Source organism: Leptonychotes weddellii, chromosome 2 (assembly GCF_054177405.1).
Source record: "Leptonychotes weddellii isolate Sample4059 chromosome 2, ASM5417740v2, whole genome shotgun sequence".
NCBI lineage: Eukaryota > Metazoa > Chordata > Mammalia > Carnivora > Phocidae > Leptonychotes > Leptonychotes weddellii.
The window spans coordinates 42,382,070-42,401,594 of NC_138370.1; the positions used below are offsets into that span (position 1 = coordinate 42,382,070).

Here is a 19,525-nt window from a genome sequence, read left to right on the forward strand (position 1 = left end):
ACCGAAGTAAGAAAATGTGGGTATTCAGATATAGAGGCTGGACTTTTTCTTTAGGAAAAGAAAAACGTAAACTTATGTGTTGGGTTTACAAGAAAATAGTTTGCCAGCAAGTTGCAGAAGATAGAAGAAAATGAGATAAAAAAGTAACAATTTCTTGAACCACAGGACAACATCTGTTCTTATTCTCTAGAGGCTACAAAACAAGAGAAAATCCTAAAGGCACTCTGCAAAAATATTTATATTGTTGGTAACTGAAGTCCATTCAAAGATCTGAAAAGAAGTTTCCTCCTAAAAAAACAAAAACTCTAAACTTTTTTAATTTGGAGACAGAAGTTAAATCTCAAATATAGAAATTTACCTTTTGTAGACAGATAATTGCCTTCAAACTGGAGATCTATCTAAAACTAGTGAAATTCATTACACAGGAATTGATAAAATCTTGTTAAATGAGCCTGACAAGTAATTATATTTGGTTGTATGACAAGAGGACAATACTACAGTCTGTGATATATGCCCTACCAACATTATAGTAACTTTATTCATAATGGCCAAAACTTGAGAGGCAACCAAGATGTCCCTCAGTAGTGAATGAATGGCAGAATAAACTATGTTATGTCCAGACAATGGAATATTATTTAGTACCAAAAAGAAATGAGCTATCAAGTCATGAAAAGACATTTAAGGAATCTTAAAACCATATTACTTAGAGGAAGATGCCAACATGAAAAAGCTACATATTCTAGGGTAACATTCTGGAAAAGGCAAAACTATGGAGACAGTAAAAAGACAGTGGTTGCCAAGGGTTAGCAGCGAGGAAGGAAGGCAGAACACAGAGGATTTTTAGGAAGTGAAACTGTAGCATCATATTATGATACTATAATGGTGGATACTTGTCATTATACATTTTTTAAAACCCCACAGAATGTACAAAACCATTTACAAAAACAATGTAAACTATGGACTTTTGGTGGCAATAATGGTGTCAATATAGGTTTACACACTGTAACAAATGTAGCACTCTGGTGCTACATGCTGATAGTAGGGAGGCTGTCCATGTGTAGTGGGTAGGGAGTAAACAGGAACTCTGTACTTTCCACTCACTTTTGCTGTGAACCTAAAACTGCTCTAAAAAATGAAGTCTGTTTTTAAAAAAGATATAATTGACACTTTAGTTGGTTTTTAATATCTGGTTTGAAGTTCTCTGCTTGGGGAGAGGATCAATATATACCTATCTTTGTAAAGAAATTATTATAATTAAATTGAATATGCAGTGTTTTCATTCTTCATTTTAAAGATAAATTTAAAAAAAGGGAAGTGATCTAAGTAGAGTTGGAACATTTCTAAAACTGGTTCAGAGCTTCTTTTTACACAAATTCTTACATTTTGGGAATGAGATGGTAGATGCACACTGGTTAAATGAACGTTGTTTAAAAACAGAATAGAATTTGGGGCACCTGGGTGGTTCAGTTGGTTGAGTGTCCAACTCCTGGTTTTGGCTCAGGTCCTGATCTTATGGGTCAGGGGATCCAGCCCTGTGCTGGGTTCTGCGTTCAGTGGGAGTCTGCTTGGATATTCTCTCCCTCTGCCCCTTCCCCCACTCACATGCTCTCTCTCTTTCAAATAAATAAATCTTTAAAAAACAAAAAACAGAATAGAATTTGATAACTCGAAAACATTCTTAGAAATATTTGGTCAAAGCCCCTCATCTTATAAATAAGGAAAATGAGACTCAGAGAAGCTACATAATTCTTCCCAGGACCCCAAGACTATTTAAGACAGAAGGACTAGAACTTTGGTATTCTAAAGTTTCATGGCTCCTTTTTCATTATAATATCATTCAGGAAAACAAAATTGTGTTAGATTTCTTAAAGTTCAGAGAAGTAATTTTTTTTTTCCTTCTTCCATTTTAAGAGGATATGAATCCAATTAGTGTATTTTTTGGCTGATAAGCACTCACTCAAGCTCTGCCCACTTATTTATTCTGCCTGCTTGATTTTTCCCAGAGGTCATTTAAAAAGAAAATCATGTTTTCGTAATTCTAAGAGCCAAAGAAAATGTTTTACCATGAAAGTGAATATAAAACCCATGTGTGGGTTATTACTAAAGCAAGGGCTATGCTCCCCATCCCACTATTGTTAGTCAGAATTTAGAATCCTGCTCTACCTCTAACAGAGGTAAAAATCCACCCTTGGTGGGAGCAGCTGTGACTCTGTGAAAGCTGCTACAAATAACATGCTGGGAAATTCAGCAGGCACTGTTATTATATCCTGTTTATACTGTCATTTTTCCTATCAGTAGGATATTATTTATACAGACCCCACCCATGAACTTCTTGTTTATCTTATTATAGAAATCCTCCAAATCTATAAAAAGAAGTCTCTGTATTTGTTTCTGGAACAAGCACATGTGTTATAATTTTGCACCTCACTACACTTTATTTAGCATTTTCTTCTGTTATGCCTATTCTTTTTATCTCAAGGTTGATTTATTTCATTATTTCACATATTAGAGTTGAACTTAACTTTTTAAAAGACTCCATTATAGGACAGAGATTCTGGAGTGCCACATCTTAAACTTTATATCTGGGACAGATTTCATCACGTAGATATTCTTCTAAGATACACTTGACTAATTTGTTTAAAGACAAAAACATGCCTATGTACTGAGATCAGGTACCCATAGTGAGTGAGTCCTAAATGCCTAGAAGGCTTCCTTACATAGGCTTCCTATACCAAGTATGCCAATTATGAGGGCCAGGCTTTATACTGGTTCGCACCAACTCACTATTCTGTAGCTGGATCTCTTTTCTAGAATGAAAAGCCCTGTCCCTGAGTCTAGCTTGATGGCTGGATGGGCCGGGTGAAAATGTAACATGATAATACATGAGAAATACATGAATTCACTAAGTTGATCAATGAGACAATGAAGCAATGTGGCTATAAATCATCTCACTCCCCTGCCTTATGTAAATAATTGAATTAAAGCAGATAAGAGTAAAATGGGATTCCTTAAGGGCAGAAACTCATGCAGCATTTGTTGAGCAAATAAATATTTCTGGAGAGGGAACGTCACTGGACAAAGTCATATTGGATAAATTTTCATATGTATAGCTTGTGTTAGCCTCACTAAAATTCCCTTTACCCTACAAGACAGCGCTACAAGGCAGTTAGGTAAATATGAAATCTTCAGAGAGCATGTACAATGCTAGACTCTTTCAGGATGTATAAGAAAGATTGCTATATTTAAAGAACACTACTCTAAAATGCATAACTGAAATGAGGTATTTTATTATAATTTGCATCAAAGTCAGATGGGTTTCAAAAGCTACTATTTTAAAAGTCCAAGATGATTCAAGATTCAGAGTATTCAAGATCCTCAGAAATATTTCCACCTGGAAAAAAAAAATCAACTCTATAATACTGTTCTATAACACTACAATTTTGTTCTTTTTTGTAGGCTGACAAAATAGAAGATTGCTTCTAATCTTGGAGGCAAAGTAAAAGCCCTAAAAGACAACACTTCATCTTTTCATAGTGCACATCACTGGGTTTTGGTAAAACCCACTTAACTTGCCCCTATAGTGCCCTTAGCATATTCCTTAATCCTTGAAGATAAAGGTAAAAATTTATTTTAAATATTTTTTTGAAAATTACAAAAATTAAATTCACACATCATCCCTCTGTTTAAGATTTCTGTATGGAAGGATATGCCTTTTATTAAAATCTTTTACCATGAACAGAGGCATCATTTATAAAAATATATTACTAGTGTTATATATTATACACACATACATGTATTAAGATTGGCTGACCTTAGATTCTTGGGATGAAATTTAAGACTTCTGAAGTCTCAAGTTTCATTTTTAACCATATTGATGGTCAATAACAACCTTTTAGGTAAATTAGCTTTAATACATATCGATGTCTAGAGAATAGAAATGATATCTTAAAATTGGAAGGTACTATATGATCAGATCCAACTATTTCATTGTAGAGGTAAGAAAGTGAGGTCCAGAAGCTAAAAAGCCCAAAGTCACATTAGCTGCTAATGGCATGTTAAAAAAGGGTGGGAGGAGGAAAAATATAATTTTCATATCTATTAATGTGCAACATACAACAATGTATCAACTACAAAATGTAGTTACAAGAGTTTCTGGTTCCTCTCATGACTAGGGTATAGTTGATTTTATTAAGGTCTTATAAACCATTGATACCCAAGAAAGGAAGACTACATACCAACAAAGAAGACATGCTACCCCAAAATTTAGTAACTCTATAAAAAATGCAATCTGAATAGAGAATGATACATATACACCACATACTCAAGATGGGGCTGTGGTGGGGTGGGTAATGGGATGGGATATAAAGAACAAAGAGAAGACAATGATAACTCTTATCTTCTCAGTAATGGTTTGAGGAAAGCTTTCACATATAGAAAGGTGGTTAAAAAAAAAAACAAAACTTCCTTTACTCTCATGAATCATTTTTTAATCGGTAAAATCAGGAACCAGGAGGACTGTAAAGCTTTTAAAAATATGAAATGTAAATAGCAATTGGATGTGCATGTGTCATGAGCTCTGTCACAATGACAAGAAAACCAGAGAACCCTTTTTTAGCCATAAAATGGGAAATTTTGTGCTTATCACAAATGCTATAAAATTTACTAGCACAAGTAAAAAAAAAAAAAAATCAGAAGTTCCATGATATCAGAGACAATGGGTTTTAAATCACAGGCATACATTATTATGCCTAAGTTGACAGGTCTGCACTGCAATGCAGAAATGCAAGCAATATTCCAACATCTGCACCAGAAGGCAGAGACTAGACATGATTCCAGAATAAAGGGCTCTTCAGCTCTTACCTGTTACCTGTGCAACAACTGCTTGGGAAATCCTCCGATTGGCAAGAAAGGCTTTGATTTCCTCTTTTATCACACTGCTGTCCCTCCTAACAAAAACAGAAGACAAGACCAACAATGTATGTTGAAGGTAGAAATCCTCATCTTTGCTAAGAAAGGTGAAGCAGAGAGGTGGGGAGAACATAGAAAGAAAGGACACAAAAATAAAGGTAAACAGACCAAGCTTGTGTGAAAATACGAAATTAAAACAAACCAAGAAACACCAAATATTCAAGTCCTAAAACATCACACCATCAGACAGACGCTTTAGTGAATACCACAGGAGATATAAGTCTCATACCAGAGGATGGTTAATCGCATGCTGTGTATAATTCATAATAGGAACAAGGCTGCCATATGGTATCTACTAAGTTTCATTACTGAGGAATGAATATACCTTACACAGACAGAAACCCTAGAAAAATAAATAGCAACAATAACAACAAAAATCAGTTGTGAGTAGATTGTGGGCTTGCAGGTTAACTCTATAACTACATAAATATTATGTTCAGTAATTTTAAAACCTTTGTTAAAGGAACAGAAATCATCATCTTTCTTACAACTGCTAAAATATCAACCATTTTAAGAAATTTAATTTGCCTTCTTTTTCCTATTAAACCAAAAAAAATTTAAGCGAGATGAGGTGAATATATAATTTTAATATAAAAAAGGCAACTTATTCATTTCCTATTATATGTAATATACAGAATATTTAAAACTATGTTATATTTTGTCCTTGAGACTACATTATTATAGACCTAATTTTTCCTCCACTAGACAACAGCAAATTCTCAAAAGACTAGACATTCACTAGAATAACAATGAAAGGCAAGACTTCTATTTCTCCATCAGGACAAATACTTAAGTAAAACTTAAACTTAAACCCTTAAAACCAACCAATTTCTCTTTGAATGCTTTATGTTCAAAAGGATTACGTAAGTAAAGCACTGATTTTTCATCAAGCTCAAAAGTAACACAGAAGAGCAGTTAATTTATAATTTCATATAGGGTCAGCAAACTATGGCTAAATCTGGTCTCCCATCTGTTTTTACACAACCTATGAGCTAAGAATGGTTTTCACAGATGAACACTTGCAATCATTACTTGGTGACAGAGAATACTAACTTTGAACATGAATTAAGCAAAGTATTATATCCTCCCCACCAAAAATTCTATTCTTCTCATTAGACCTATATTTTAAAAACTATATTCAATTACTATTATTCTATATTGAATTTTGTCAGTAAAAATTTGTGATCTTTTTGTTTTATCTTAGCTGTAAGTATGTGTATTATAACCTCAATTTTGCCTCTTGGCCACAAAGTGTAAAATGCTTACCATCTAGTCTTTTCCAGAAAAAGTTTGCTGACCCTTGATCTGAGACAAAGGGATCATGAAATCTTCGCAAATCATGTTGTAAATGAACCACAAACTTCTTACAGGAGCTCAAGTTTCTTTAAAGATTATTTGAAGCAACAAAAGAAAAGATCCTATCCAAAAAGAATCAGCTGTGATTTGAATTAGAGCAGATATTTTAGCCCCTTGGTGAGGAGTGGCAATACATTCTGTTGGTGGATTCCATGTTCCCTTTCAGGAATTCTGGAAAGGGGCAGAGAAGCGATAGTAGGGACAACCTTCAATCTGAAGCTCTACAGTATATTCCTGATCTACTGGTTGGAAATCCTAATCAAAAAGATTCCTAGAGAAAGAAAATAGTCAGCTGCCTAATCCAATATTTAAAATTTCTCATACTCATCTAGATTCTGATCTAGATACCAGCTAGATTCTTTCCAAAACTTTCACTTGTTTAAATTTGAAGTATTTCTTTGAAAAATATGCATTCTCACTTTATTAAAAAATTGTGTAACTGAAAGAAAAAGGCACAAATAAATACACTTTAAAGTCAAATAAAACAAACTGCTCAGTAAAATACAGGTAGCATAGGCCAAATGCTCTTAAATATCCACCAATAATTAGCTGAGCAAAAGATAACTTCAGCAGTATGAATTTCATTTGCTTTATGTGAATAAAGCAACCAAATCATTCAGTTTCTGATACAACTTCAAAATTAATCTGAAAAAATTTAAATAAAGCACTGCATTGCAATATATAGAATATCCTTCTAGGAAAGTGAAAACCAAGTTTAAGAGAATATTTATTAAGGTTAAATAAAAAATGTGCTTTTGGGGAAAATGATTAAATGGTATTTTCTTGACTACTGATTTAAATTGGAATTTAAATCAATTTATCTTAAATCAAATTCACCTAGAGTAGACACTAAATCATAAAGAGGACATAACACTCAATTATTCCAATAGGAAATATCCAGTTTGTGAATTATTCACAGCTTTGCAGTATGATATTATCAAGGACTGCATTGAGACAGAAGGAACTTCAGAAAGTCTGCAAAATAGCAGCAATTCACTTACCCTCTCATAGACTATATTTTTAGATACTTGGCAAGTTTGTAAGTATCCACGATGAGTAAAAAAAAATAATAACAAAACCTCTTTTGTCAGCTGCTTTACCAGAGAGAAGCTTTTTCAAATCGAAGAAAAACATAAGACTTAAAAAATAAGGTTATGCTTGGGCAAGTCATTTAATATAGTTGGACCCTGGTTTCATCATCTAGTAAAATGAGAACAATAAAACCCTCATCATAAGACTCTTAAAAATTTTTCTCCACACACTGAAATTAAATTTAAATGAAATATATATGAAATGTGTGCATATGTGTGTGTATATAATAAATAAAATAAAAAATTCTTCAATGTAAAAATTTTTGAAACTGTAAAAGCATTCAATAAACAATGACTATTATTTTATAAAACCCCAGAAAGAATTCCAGGTAAAGAAGAAACAAATGATATGCTGTAACTACCTATGACTGAAGTAAACATCTGCATGAGGTACTTTAAGGCACCATGGAAAGATTTCTATGAAGTCAATTTAGACACAAGCAATGATGTGTCATCTAGTTATTTTCACTAGGTACACGTATCCCCTGCTTTCTGAAAGTTTGCATTACGCCACTCTGCTTTTATAAAAGACCAACATTAGTATGGTAACAGCATTTTTTTGTAAAAGTAAAAATCCCCTTCAGATTTCTTTCAGTTAGTGAAAACAGGTACTAATGGAGGCTTTCCTAAAAGTGAAGTGGTGTAACTCAAGCTTTCAGAAAATACAGAACCTGTATTTTCAAAATAGTAATGGTATTCAACTTTCACTTGTGTCCAGTTCTCTTGTGTATTTCAAAGACCTCCATTCTACAGGGTTAACTTGTTCTTTAAACTTTCAAATATCCCCCCTCATTCAGTCTCCTTTAACAAGTTGCCTCTCCTACTGTCCACATCGTAACTCTGTGAAATGACCAGTTTCTTGGTGTGAAAACTCCTTCATTTACTCCAAATCTATTTTCATACTCTCCTACTACTTACTTTCTCCCTTTATTTGAAATTTTTCATCCTCTTTAAAAAGAATGAATCCCTTTTCTTCACTTCTCTTTTTTCTGAGTACTAATTTTTTCAAGTTTTTATTTTAATCACCCAGCACTCATCACAATTCACTTCTTATAAAATCTCACATTCCTCATGATTTGTATTCCTCAAGTCTTATGAAATTAAAGTGAAACACAAGTTGATCTTTCTTTGATTCCATAGCTTACTTCCAAGATAAGCTACCAGTCTATTTGCATCAAACCACTTAAAATCCATGTCATCTCCTCCTACCACCTTTTCCAAATCACAGCCATGTTGAATTCTTCTCTCTGGGTGCTTTCCACATGAAGATAAAATTCTTCCTTTCCATCCTACATTACCATTATTTTTATAACTTGCTAAACTTTCCATTGTTATCTACAGACCTTTCTTAATATCCAAATGAATTAATCAGTAATGCCTCTTTGTAGAATCACCCTTTCTTTAAGACACAATTTAACTGTCATCTCTTCAGAGAAGTTCTCCCTGATCCTCACAGCTAAAAAAGATCTCCTTCTTCTAATAACTAACTTTATCATTTCAATTATACTACTCACATGCTAATATATTACATGCTATTCTATATTATAGTTGTTCCGATCTGGTCTTATCGCTCCTACTAGACTGAAATCTTTTAGCACAAAGATTGTGTCTTATTCATCGTGGGGTTTGCATATAATAGAGCTTAATTTGTTCAATGAATGAACAAATTTGTAGCTGAAGATAAAAGGTTGTAAAATGGCAAACCTGATCTAGATAATTTAGAAAACAGCTCTAAATTCTTAATCTCAAATATGTTTAAGCTTCCCAAATCAGAATGGAAAAAGTTATTTATGCTAGCTCAAAATGGCAATCCTTCCATTTCTGGAACAAAGACTATTAAAGAGTACATGTTTAAAAGTTGTATGCTTTAAGATCTTCCATATTCTCTCAGTTGATATATACTATACATTCTTTAGGACTCCTTAAAGGCAGCCATCTATCTCAAAGACTTCCAGAGATGGAGCAATACCTACAAAGACAGACTATATCACAGATGGGAAAATACAATTACATACAAATTCTTTAACTTTTGAATAAGAACCTGCTCCCTTTCATTTCTACTCAGGGAGATAAAGCATAATTTAAAATTTTTAAAAGAAAAGCTACTCTATATGTATACACAACATTGTAACTGAATTTAGGAAATACGTATCCCTAAATCACTGATTGTTAGGGATCTAGTTAAGCATTCGGAATAAAGTCCTGGATCTTACATAAAATACAAACAGTCATAAAATTTAGTACATGGGTAGTTAAGAATAACAACTTAATACATGGCATTGTTTATGAATTCCTGATAAGCCTCATTTCAACTGTTATTTTATAATATACATGAAAGAAAAGATCTACACTATAATATTAATAAATGTATATATTACCGATATATAAATATGTATGTTAATAGATGCATTTTAAAAATACTAATATGTGAAATGGGTTTTCATTCTAGCTCTTGGCTTTAAAGTCCTTCCTAAAATGTTATATATTCAATAATTTGTTGAGAACTCACTATCTGGTTTCTTTTTTTTTCACCCCAATCAATTAAAAAATGGGAAAAGTAGCAGTTTCTCTCTTTCTGATTCTTTCTTAAGTTGATCAGGTGTACAGTTATAAGTTAATTTCTTTTTTTTTTTTTTAAGATTTTATTTATTCATTTGACAGAGATAGATACAGCGAGAGAGGGAAGAGGAGCAGGGGGAGTGGGAGAGGGAGAAGCAGGCTTCCCGCAGAGCGAGGAGCCGGATGCGGGGCTTGATCCCAGGACCCTGGGATCATGACCTGAGCCGAAGGCAGACACTTAACGACTGAGCCACCCAGGCGCCCCTATAAGTTAATTTCTATAAAAAATTTCCTTTGTGTACCTTGAAATTAGTAGGTGTTAAGTCTATGAACTCAATGGGTTATGTGATTTGAAAAATATTAACTTATGATTGAGTGCTATGGAGCATGCAAGATATGACTTATATATGATTATCTAGAAAAGGAGGCAGGAAGGCATTCAGGTACCCATTCTCCCCACTTACAGCCCACCAAATCTAACCCACTACAATATCATAGTGTTGAGTGATTAGAGAGGGCAGTACAGTCCTATGTGGCACGGGATACTCAGAAAAATTCACTGCTCAAAAATTTCTCTAACATTCTACCAAATAAAGATTCATCTGGTTAGTAACTGATTTGAAGTGGCAAATACCATGTGACGGTAGAGGGAGGGAGGAACAACAGCCCATTAAGGCATTCACAACTTTCACTTGTGTTACATCAACCACTGTTCTTAAAATCTTATTGAAATCTACAGACATGAAAAACTTATTTACAGAGGCAACAGATACCAGAGACATGGTAATAAAGACATAGGTTAGAATTCAGGCTCTGCCACTTAATATTTAAAATTTCTTGGGTCAGTTATTTAAATTTTATGAATCTCAATTTCTCTGCTGTACCTCATACACAGCATGGTTATAATGATTAAAAGTGAGAACAGTCATGCAATAAACTTCTCCCTCTGACCTAAGGATTGTTATTATGTGCAAACTTGAGAAAAATAAGAGGTGGGCACAAAGGAGGAATGCAGGTGTGGGTGAGGACACAATGGCAGAGAACCACAGAGCAATGAGACCCTTAGATGATTAGAGAACCGAAGTAGCAGTTCATAGAAAGAAGCAGAGAATAGGGTAAAGATAAAGTATCCTAACTATGCAACAAGTGGCAGTAAATTAAATGCTGGTAACAATGCAAAAACATGTATATTTTTAATGATAAAACTTGAATGTGTGTTAATTGTGGGATTTAACTACAAATCCTAATCATTGCTAAATAGGTTTTCTGTTTATTTTGAGAACATAGTTGTATTACAACATTATGCCAACGTAAGAGCTAGTAGTTACGTTTTTAGACCCTTGTAGTCAAATTTTAGACCTTGGCCAATCTTCAGAGCCTTTTGTTAACAAGAAAGTTTCCCCAAATTTTGTGGTAGTCTAATACACATTTGGGAATTAATTGTTATGTTAAAAGCTTATTAAAACTGATTAATGACAGCAACAGTATAAATTTTATTGTTGATATCTCTCTACTCAGGATAATTAAAAGCTAACCTTGTCATATTTCAATGACTTAAGTAACTTCTACTTGCTGCAATGGTTCTCCCTCTCAATCATGACAATGATACACATGTTAAATTCAAAAGGAACATCTGAACTGTGGCCAGCTGCTTTAACAAGTGAAAATGAATTCAAAACCAAACTGATCTCTTATATTTTTAAGTTTGTTTTTTTTTTTAAGTTTATTTATTTATTTGACAGACACACAGCAAGAGAGAAAACACAAGCAGGGGGAGTGGAAGTAACAGGGTTCTATGGCTGCTCTATGAAACTATTCATTACAGGAATTACACTGGAATCTAGATGCAATAGTCCATTTAGTTCATAATTCCATATGAGGCAGTGCTACCCTAAAAATAAAGTCAGGACAGTTTATTTAAAAGATTTTACCACTGTGGTACTATAGAATAGATCTTCCATATACAATATTAAGTCACCATTATACTATCTTTAGTCTTAAAATCCTTAGGAAGAACTATAACTCATAATTATAGGTTCTAACTTTATTCTGACAAATTTGTGCTACAGCTTCTTTATCTACTGTAACTAATCTATCTGCAGGCTTTCCTCCTACTACAGTAGTGATAATCTATTGAAAATAATGCTTTTATGTCTATTCCTACAGACCTGTAAAAAATCCTTAATGCCAATCAAATTAAACATAAACTACTTGTGTGGAACTCAGATCTTCCCAAACCTGTACTGCATCCTAATATAATATTCTTATTACCACCGTCTAGCCCACGCAACCTTTATAAAACTAAACATGCCTTGCCTTCTCTACCTTTTACTATTCCCTTAACTTTAAATAAAGTTCCTATATTTCAAAACAAAAGCTATCCTTTTAGATTTAGCTCAAATTCATCCATTCACTTAACACATTAAACCCTTAGCATGTGCCAAGGACAATTCTAGATCCTGGAAACAACATTCAAAAATCACATGATTACTGGCCTCAGAGTGTTCCAGGTCCAGTGTGAAGCCCTTCCTAATTACCTCTTTTGAAAGTGGACTTCTTTTCTCAGTGTTTAAAACAACAAAGGCTTACACTTACCTTGTAATAGATAATATATGTGTGTGTGTGTGTGTGTGTGTGGCATCTATTAAATTAGAACTTTTAGCTTCTTAGGGGTAGAAACCATGTCTATTTTTCTTCCTAAGAACACAGCTTTTTATATAATAGGTGCTCAAAATTATTTTGTTGTGGTATGTTAGAGTGAAAAACTAAGTGTACAAATTCTGTATCATGATAAAATCATCTTATCAGAAAACTCTAAGGATTAGAATGTGTTAACAATTCAGAAAATTCAGATGTTAGCAATTAGTACTATAAAGAGAAGGCTAACTTCTGCTTTGATAAACAGAATGGAAAAGGCTGTTATCAAGCAGCAAAGAGGGCTAAGGTAGAGAAGACAAAATTTGAATTAAAATCATAAAATTTGAAAATATTTTCTTTCATCTCCAAGGGGAGGAGGGGGAAATCATAGTTCCTATAGGTAAGTAGCTGAAATACAGTATATTACTCAAAACCAATCTAAGAACATAGACATTTTGGGGACTCTGAGTAAGCAAAAGAACTAACCTCATTAATTCCTCCACTTTATCATCTACATCTAGGTCCTCTTCTGAGGCTTCAAAACTGTAAGACCTCTGACCCATGCTGTTTGCATGGTAGCGAGTGGGTGACATCTTTCCATTGGACGTGGATAATCGCTCATTATTCTCCCTCCCATTTTGATTGGTAGTGCAAGGCTGTGGGGAGGTATCATAACTGTTGCTAGGAGATGGGGACATTCCAGAATGCTGGGTCTGTGTGGAAGCTGTAGCTGTAGAGGAAGATGCTGGAACATTGTTGGTACTATTTCCATAAGAACTTCCTCCATAGCTGGACCTTCTTCCAAACTTGTCACTATGCTCTTGATCAAGACGGTCCAAAGTTTCCAAGGCGTGGAGAATTTCATGTTTAGTCATTCCAGTACGCCGAAGGCGCTGAAGGAGATCTATCTGCTCTATGGTAAATCTGGGTTCATCTGTATAGTGAGACATGGTTTCCAGCAAACTAAAAAAAAAAAAAAATCCTTTTATTTACAACATGTACCAAAGAACATATCATTATAGAGAATGCTCAGGAGATGATGCAAAATATTTCTACATCAATTTCTTTACTGAAAATGATTAACACATTATTATTACAACAGTTATTATCACTCCATGCTAAAATGTTGTCATGGCAAATGGATTGGTACAGTTACTGAGTTTATTAGCAGATGGATATTAGGTGTAACACAAAACCCAATTTCATATGGCATACAATTTACACTTTCCTCAATTTGGTAAATATCTGAACCAAAATTTCAGTTATGGCAATAATACCAAACAACAGATTACATACATACACTTTTTGTCCTAGCCCATTTGTGATTATTCACAGGTGTTTTTTCCATCTCAAATTCATTACTCTACATTAGAGTACTATTAATGAAAAGTTGTTGTGAAAACAGTTTGTATTATCTTGTTTTAATAAATATCAGTAAAACTGACCTAGGAAGTCTGTATCTTCATTTAGTGTAAACAAATGACTTGGTAAGGTAAGCTCAGGCAAATACTAATAACCAGCAAAAATTTAAATGGAAAAGTAAGAAGGTACATAAAAAAACTTATTAAGCACCATTTCACCCACCACTTAGCAATTTTGTTTAGTATCTCATCTCTGTAATGCATTCTCTCTTAATAGTTATCCCGAGAAATGGATCTTTCATGGTTGCAGCCAAACTATTCATTTTTCTTGGGAAATTGCTTCCACATTATGTTTCCTTTAACTAACACAAGAAACTGTAGCAAGCCAGAAAATGTCAGTCATAACAATATTAAGTGAATTATCAAATTTAAAAATTCTCACTACTTGAATTCCTTTCTTATAAAACCTGACTTTCCTAATTTAAGATTTTTTTAAAGATTTTTTTTATAGTTCTCGTACCAAATAGGATGCATGGCATACAGTAAGCTCTTAATAAATGTTTGATAACGGAAATAAATGTCAAGGAATTTTCTCATCCTTTAAGGTAAACATCTGTTCTGGGCCAGTTCCCCACAGCTGTTCAAAGTCTGTTTCTTCATCCCTCTATACTAAAAATTTACTGAACATTCACTTCTAGGCAGGCATTAGGCAAGAGTTTCAGAGAATGTAATTTCATCTGATCCTCACAACAAAGTCCTGTGGCAGACTTTTAAAATCTTATATTGACTCATCATTGAGGAAACTAAGTTTCAGAGTGGTTCTGTACCTTGCAAAAAGTCTGATTAAGAGTAGAAAAAAGATTTAAACCTAGATCTTACTGACTCCAAAATCATATATTATTCTGCTTTCCAACATATAGCGGGACTTACTGGAATCCTATGATTTGGGATATAGGCTGTTGAACTCTTAAGTCTCCAGTTAAACCCACTTGGACAGGGGGCGCCTAGGTGGCTCAGTCAGTTGAGCAGCTGCCTTCGGCTCAGGTCATGATGCCAGGGTCCTGGGATGGAGCCTCACATCAGGCTCCTTGCTCAGCGAGGAGCCTGCTTCTCCCCTGCCTGCCGGTCCCCCTCTTGTGCTTGCTCTCTGTCTCTCTCTCTTGTTCTCTCTGTGTCAAATAAATAAATAAATAATCTTAAAAAAAAAAAACCACTTAGATAAAACCACTCTACTGATGGACTAGAGGTCCTAGTAATAGGTTTTTAAATTTAAACCTTTGCTCCACCTGGAATTTATATTTACTTAATGAGTGTGAAAGGATTTGAGCTTTATTTTTTCCCAAATGCATAGGTGGCTGTCCAATATGCTTTACTGAGTAATATGTCTCTTCTCCTCTAATCTGAAATACAACCTTTTTCATATACAAAATTTCCACACAAATCTCTATCTACCTTTGGATTCTCTACTCTGTTCCACTGATTTTGTCTTTCAAATCCTTCTAAAAATAAGCAGGCAGAAATCTAGAATTTTTATGTGAAATCACTCTACTTTTAGAGACAGGCTAATTAAAAATAAAACAAACACATTTTGTGGACCACAAATAACATGCTGCAAGCCATTTGTGTCACAGGTTGCAGTGTCTGCCTTAGACTTGTATGTTATCTTCCGCTGTCTTCCAATACTCACTGTGACAAGCTATCCATGATACAAGTCCTATTTTCATGATTATTACATTCTTTCTTGATTGCCTGGGTTTTTCCTCCAACATTTTATAATGAAAAACATTAAACATACACAAAAATTAAAAGAAATTTGCAGTGAACACTCACATACTAACCATCTATATTTTACTGTTAACATTTTATTTGCTTTATAACTTAACTATCCCTTCCCTTATGTAGCCATACCTATATTCATCTTATTTTTTATGCATTTTAAAATCAGTTACAGACAACTGTACACTTTCTCCTATATACTTCCACATGCAATGCATTAATTAGAACCCAGTATTTGTTCAGGTTTTTTCTTTTGAGGTAAAATTTACATAAAAGAAAATACACAAGTCTTATGTTTACCATTCTATGACTTTTGAGAAGTACATACTGTAAAAAAGAAATACATAACCTGTGAAAACGCCTGTGAAGATACAGAATATAACTAACATCCCAAGAAGTGCCCCCTTCCCAGTTAATCCTTGGCCCCTTCTCTCACAGGGAACCACTGCTCAGATTTTTCCCATCACAGATAAGTTTTCCCTGTTCTAGAACTTTACATAAATGGAATTTCTATGTACTCTTTTCATTCAGCATAAAGTTTTTGAGATTCATGTCCAATGTAGTGTGTATCAGCAGTTTGTTCCTTTTTATTGTTGAGTAGTACTTCGTTATAGGAATATACTACATGTTTGTTTATCCATCCTATTTTAGACACATAGACTGTTTCCAATCATTAGCTATTCTAACTGCTTTGGCTATGGGGCACCTGGGTGGCTCAGTCAGTTAAACGTCCGACTCTTGGTTTTGGCTCAGGTCATGATCTCATGGGTCGTGGGGTCAAGCCCTGTGTGAGTCTCCTGGCTCAGCAAGGAGTCTGCTTGAATATTCTCTCCCTGTGGCCCTCTCCCAGCTCACGAGCTCGTACCCTCTCTCACTCAAATAAATAAATCTTTAAATGCTTTGGATATTACAACTGTACTTTACTACTTGTTAGCTTAATATAACCCCCTCCCTAATATATCATCATCTAGTTGGGAGAGATGAGAAAACTGCAACCAGAGTAACTCATTTATTTTTTTCTCCTGACCAATTTCAAAAGAACAATATACCTGGCTTCACATAAATGATCTATTATTAAAATGTTATGCAGTGTTGGTAATGTTCTGTGTTCTATGCTAGTTATATTACACTGGTATATACAGTGTGAATATCCACCAAGTAGTGACTACTGATCTGTGCATTTTCAGTAGGTATATTAGGCTTAAATAAAGTTTGTTGAAAGAGCTATGTGAACATTTTCCAAGTGGCTTATAAGAGACACTTAATACTTTAGTTTCTGCTATAACCCTTAGCCATTTGTCTGCTCTATCAGTGTTTAGCAATGTATTAAACCCTAATCCTAGGAACTTCTCTTTAAAAGCAGATGCCAAATGACACAAACAAATGGAAACATATTCCATGCTCATGGATTGTAAAAACCAATACTGTTAAAATGTCCATACTACCCAAAGCAATCTATAGATTTAATGCAATCCCTATCAAAACACTAACAGCATTTTTCACAAAACTAGAGCAAATACTCCTAAAATTTGTATGGAACCACAGATGACCCAAATAGCCAAAACAATCTGGAAAAAAGAAGAACTAAACTGGAGGTATCACCATCCCAGATTTCAAGATATACTACAAATCACTAGTAATCAAAACAGTATGGTACTGGCACAGAAATAAACACACAGATCAATAGAACAGAACAGAAAGCTCAGAGATAATCCCATGATTATGTGGTTAATTAATCTTCGACAAAGGAGGCAAGAATATGCAATAGGAAAAAATCTCTTCAACAAATGGTGTTGGGAAAACTGAACAACTACATGCAAATGAGTGAAACTGGACCACTTTCTTATACCATACACAAAAGTAAACTCAAAATGGATTAAGGACCTAAATGTGAGACCTGAAACCATAAAAATCCTAGAAGAGAGCACAGACAGTAGTGTCTCTGACACTGGCCATGACAACACCTTTCTAGATATGTCTCCTGAGGCAAGGGAAACAAAAACAAAAATAAACAATTGGGACTACATCAAAAAAAAAAAGCTTCTGCACAGCAAAAGAAACAACAAAACTAAAAGACAACCTACTAAATGGGAGAAGAGATTTGCAAACGATATACCCAATAAAGGGTCAGTATCCAAAATACATAAAGAATTTATACAACTTAACACCAAAAAACCCAAATAATCCAATTTAAAAATGGGCAGAGGACTTGAATAGACATTTTTCTAAAGAAGACATATAGATGGCCAACAGACACATGAAAAGATGTTCAACATCACTCATCATCAAGGAAATGCAAATCAAAACTACAATGAGATATCACCTCACACCTGTCAGAATGGCTGACGTCAAAAACACAAGAAACAAGAAGTATTGGTGAGGATGTGGAGAAAAAGGAACTCATGTGCACTGTTGGTGAGAATGCAAACTGGTGCAGCCACTGTGGAAAATAGTATGGAGGTGCCTCAAAAAATTAAAAATAGAACTATCCTATGATCCAGTAATTCCACTACGGGGTATTTACCCAAAGAAAATGAAAACACTAATTCAAAAAGATAGATGCACCCCTATGTTTATTGCAACATTATTAATAGCCAAATTATGGAAGCAGCCCAAATGTCCACTGTTAGATGAATGGATAAAGAAGATGTAGTATATATATATATATGTGTGTGTGTGTGTGTGTATATATATATATATAGAGAGAGAGAGAGAGAGGGGAATATTAGTCATAAAAATAATGAAATCTTCCCATTTGTAACTACACGGATAGAACTAGACAGTATAAATCTAAGTGAAATAAGTCAGTCAGAGAAAGACAAATACCATGATTTCACTCATGTGGAATTTAAGGAACAAAACAAATACAAAGAATAAAAGAGACAAACAAAAAAAACAGACTCAAATATAGAGAACAAACTGTGAGAGGGGAGGTAGGTGAGGGATGGGTGAAACAGGTGAAGGGGATTAAGAGTACACATCATGATGAGCACTGAGTAATGTACAGAATTGGTGAATCACTATATGGTAAATCTGAAACTAATATAACACTGTATGTTAAATATTCTGGAATTAAAATTAGAAATTAAAAAACAGGGGCTCCTGGGTGGCTCAGTCAGTTAAATGTCCCAGGGTTCTGGGATCGAGCCCCACACCGGGCTCCCTGCTCAGTGACTGTGAGTCTGCCTGTCCCTCTCTCTCCCTCTGCCCCTCCCCCAGCTCGTGATGCACTATCTCTCTCAAATAAATTTTAAAAATCTTTAAAAAAATTTTAAAATAATAAATAAATAAATAAATAAATGTAACTGCCCAATCCCTTTAGTAATCCAAATAATTAACCCCTGAATTTACTGATTTGGTAAGTTGAGGTTTCTATACATTATTCTTTCCCCTTGTAAATAAAGTAGACCTGTCCTTTGCTAACTTCAGTCTTAATGCTTTCAAAATACACCCTAAACTGACCTTAGTTTAAATGAGACTTCGAGAACTGTTTTTATTATATGGACAAAAAACATCAATCCTGATTTTTTCCTATTTATTTTCCTATCCTATTTATATCAGAGCAGGTAGTATCTGTATAATTCTTTAAACCTTTTTCTGTATGGAGCAGCACACTGTATGACAGCATAAAACTAAAATAAATTTTATATGAATTTAACCTGTTATTGAAAAGTACCATCCCAAAGCTTATACTAGAACTATCAAGATTCACAGTATCTGAAACAAGTTAGTATTTTATGTCATTTCAGATTCACTATGGGAAACACTTTTATTCCA

General features: G+C 34.2%; 1 protein-coding gene across 2 annotated transcripts in view; it reads right to left on the minus strand.

Moving 5' to 3' along the window:
• Positions 1-19,525, minus strand: part of HMBOX1 (homeobox containing 1) — an 82,149-nt gene that overhangs the window by 40,810 nt on the left and 21,814 nt on the right. The window contains exons 1-3 of one of the 2 annotated variants that reach the window (XM_081810672.1): positions 15,660-16,891; positions 13,098-13,574; positions 4,861-4,946 (exon numbers count right to left, since the gene is read on the minus strand). In XM_081810672.1, the coding sequence (XP_081666798.1) occupies positions 4,861-4,946; positions 13,098-13,574; positions 15,660-15,676 (580 nt within the window). In that variant the 5' untranslated portion in view covers positions 15,677-16,891. Of the gene's footprint in view, positions 1-4,860; positions 4,947-13,097; positions 13,575-15,659; positions 16,892-19,525 lie in introns of those variants that run through there. The other variant, XM_081810669.1, reaches the window with a different exon arrangement.